Below are 1,859 nucleotides of genomic sequence, written 5' to 3'. Positions count from 1 at the left end.
GGAGAGGTGCAGGATCTGTGCCCTGCTTTGTGCGTGGGCGTGATGCTGGCCTGGGCGGGGGGGTGTGAGCCGTCCCCCAGCTTGGGAGTGGGTCAGCAGCTTTCTGCCAAGCCGCCCACGTGTTCCCCAGTGGTTTACAGCTCAACGCATGTGGTTCTTGCTAACAAGGGCTCCCAAATCCCTCGTTAAAAGCAGTCTGTCAGGAGCTCTCGTGCCTGCCAGAGCCCTGAAGGTCACTTTGACAGCACAGCCCGTTCGTTTCCTGGGACAGTACATGGGAAGGCCTGCGAAGCAGTGTTTGCTCATGCTTCAGCCTCTCTCTTCTTCATTTATTTATTTCACCCCGCCATGGACTTGTCCAAAGCAAGCGAGGTCACATCCCACAGGGAGGCTGCCGATCCACCATGCTGTGGGGATTTCAGGATGTGCTGTATGTGTTGAAAGATACCGGGAGGAAGGAAGTCGGGGCTGGTGAAACCCATTGCAGTGAGTTGGCCATACCTAGCCCAGATAAAGAAACCCATGAGTCCTGTGGCACCCAGCCCAGCCAGTTAGCAGTCACTCTGTTATCTTGATTTAATATTTACAGCTCACAGGCTCCTTTATGGTCAAAAAAAGCAAAAGGAATGGGGAGGAATGGTACCTTATCTTCCTAATAACTCAGTTCAAAAGGCCAGCACTTCACATCTGAGGCTAAACTTGGCCTTTCCCCAAAGCGCTCATTTGTTCTGTCTGCTGAGGTTTGCAGCCAGCCCATGGCAGATCACCGAATTGATCTCGCCTTTTCCTCTCCTTTGGTTGATCTGTGAATCTTCCCAACTTCTGTCGTCTCAGTAGGGAGGAGCAGCCAGAAAGCACTTGCATTCCCACTTGTTGCAGCGCCCTTTATGTCAGCCTTCACCTTAGTACTGGGGGAAGGAATGGGATGGCAAGGGGCTGTTGGGGGACACGCTGGCTCTCTGCTGAAGCCTTAGAGGCCCTGGCCTTTTAAAATAATATTCTCGTGTGGTTTGATGGTGAACAATCCTTCCTGAGGGACTTGGGGTGGTGCTGCCAGCATGTGGAGCGAGAGCAGAGGCGTAGCTCTGCGGTGGGAACCGCTTTGCACTGCTGTAACACCGGTTAACCACAGCTCTCAGTGTTGAAAGAACCATCCCCTTGGTCTCAGAGCCGTCAGAAAGGAGATCGAGCTGTGTGAGGATCCCTAACGATTAGGCTTTGGGGAGGGCTCTTTGGCAGCCTCCGTCGGGCCACAGGGCAGTACAGGGTGTCACTTTTCAGGAGAACAGGCTCAGTTTTCATTGATTCTGGGGGATGTTGCTTCATTTAAAAGGCAAATACCGACATGAGGTTCCCGCTGGTGATCTCCTCCAGCCAGGCAGTGCAGCCTAGTGGAAGGGGCTGGGCTGGGGTGTTGGGCACATTATTCCCAGCTCTTGGCACAAAAGGGACATTCCTGTCTTGCTGCTTCAGTTTTTGAGAAGAGTAGGAGGAATGTTTCTTCCTCTGCAAAGCATGGCGGTGTTGCAAGGTGCATGGCCCTGTCAAATGGTTGTGCTCAGTGATAAAAGTGTCACCTCACTTTCCCAGGATGGTCTTTTCCTTCTGTAGTGGTCTTGCTTCCCTCAAAATGGCCCTGGACTTGGGTGAGGTTTGCAAAGGCAAATGTTAGCCCAGCCAGGTGCCTGTCCTGGCCCAAGATCCTGCATGCGTAGATCTTTGAGTCCCTCACCCCTCCTTTCCCCTGACATGGTAGGAGGCCTGCGAGCGCAGCCTGGCTGAGATGGAGTCATCCCACCAGCAAGTGATGGAGGAGCTCCAGAGGCACCACCAGCGGGAGCTGGAACGGCTGCGGCAGG

General features: G+C 53.8%; 1 protein-coding gene across 1 annotated transcript in view; it reads left to right on the top strand.

Annotated features, from left to right (window-relative positions):
- The window catches only part of TRIOBP (TRIO and F-actin binding protein), a 20,918-nt gene that overhangs the window by 15,765 nt on the left and 3,294 nt on the right, over positions 1-1,859 (top strand). Inside the window, 1 exon segment of the mRNA XM_009881898.1 lies at positions 1,757-1,824. Within this exon segment, the coding sequence (XP_009880200.1) occupies positions 1,757-1,824 (68 nt within the window).

The sequence above is a fragment of the Charadrius vociferus genome, unplaced genomic scaffold, assembly GCF_000708025.1.
Source record: "Charadrius vociferus isolate BGI_N301 unplaced genomic scaffold, ASM70802v2 scaffold413, whole genome shotgun sequence".
Lineage (NCBI taxonomy): Eukaryota > Metazoa > Chordata > Aves > Charadriiformes > Charadriidae > Charadrius > Charadrius vociferus.
This window is presented reverse-complemented; position numbering and strand designations above follow the sequence as displayed.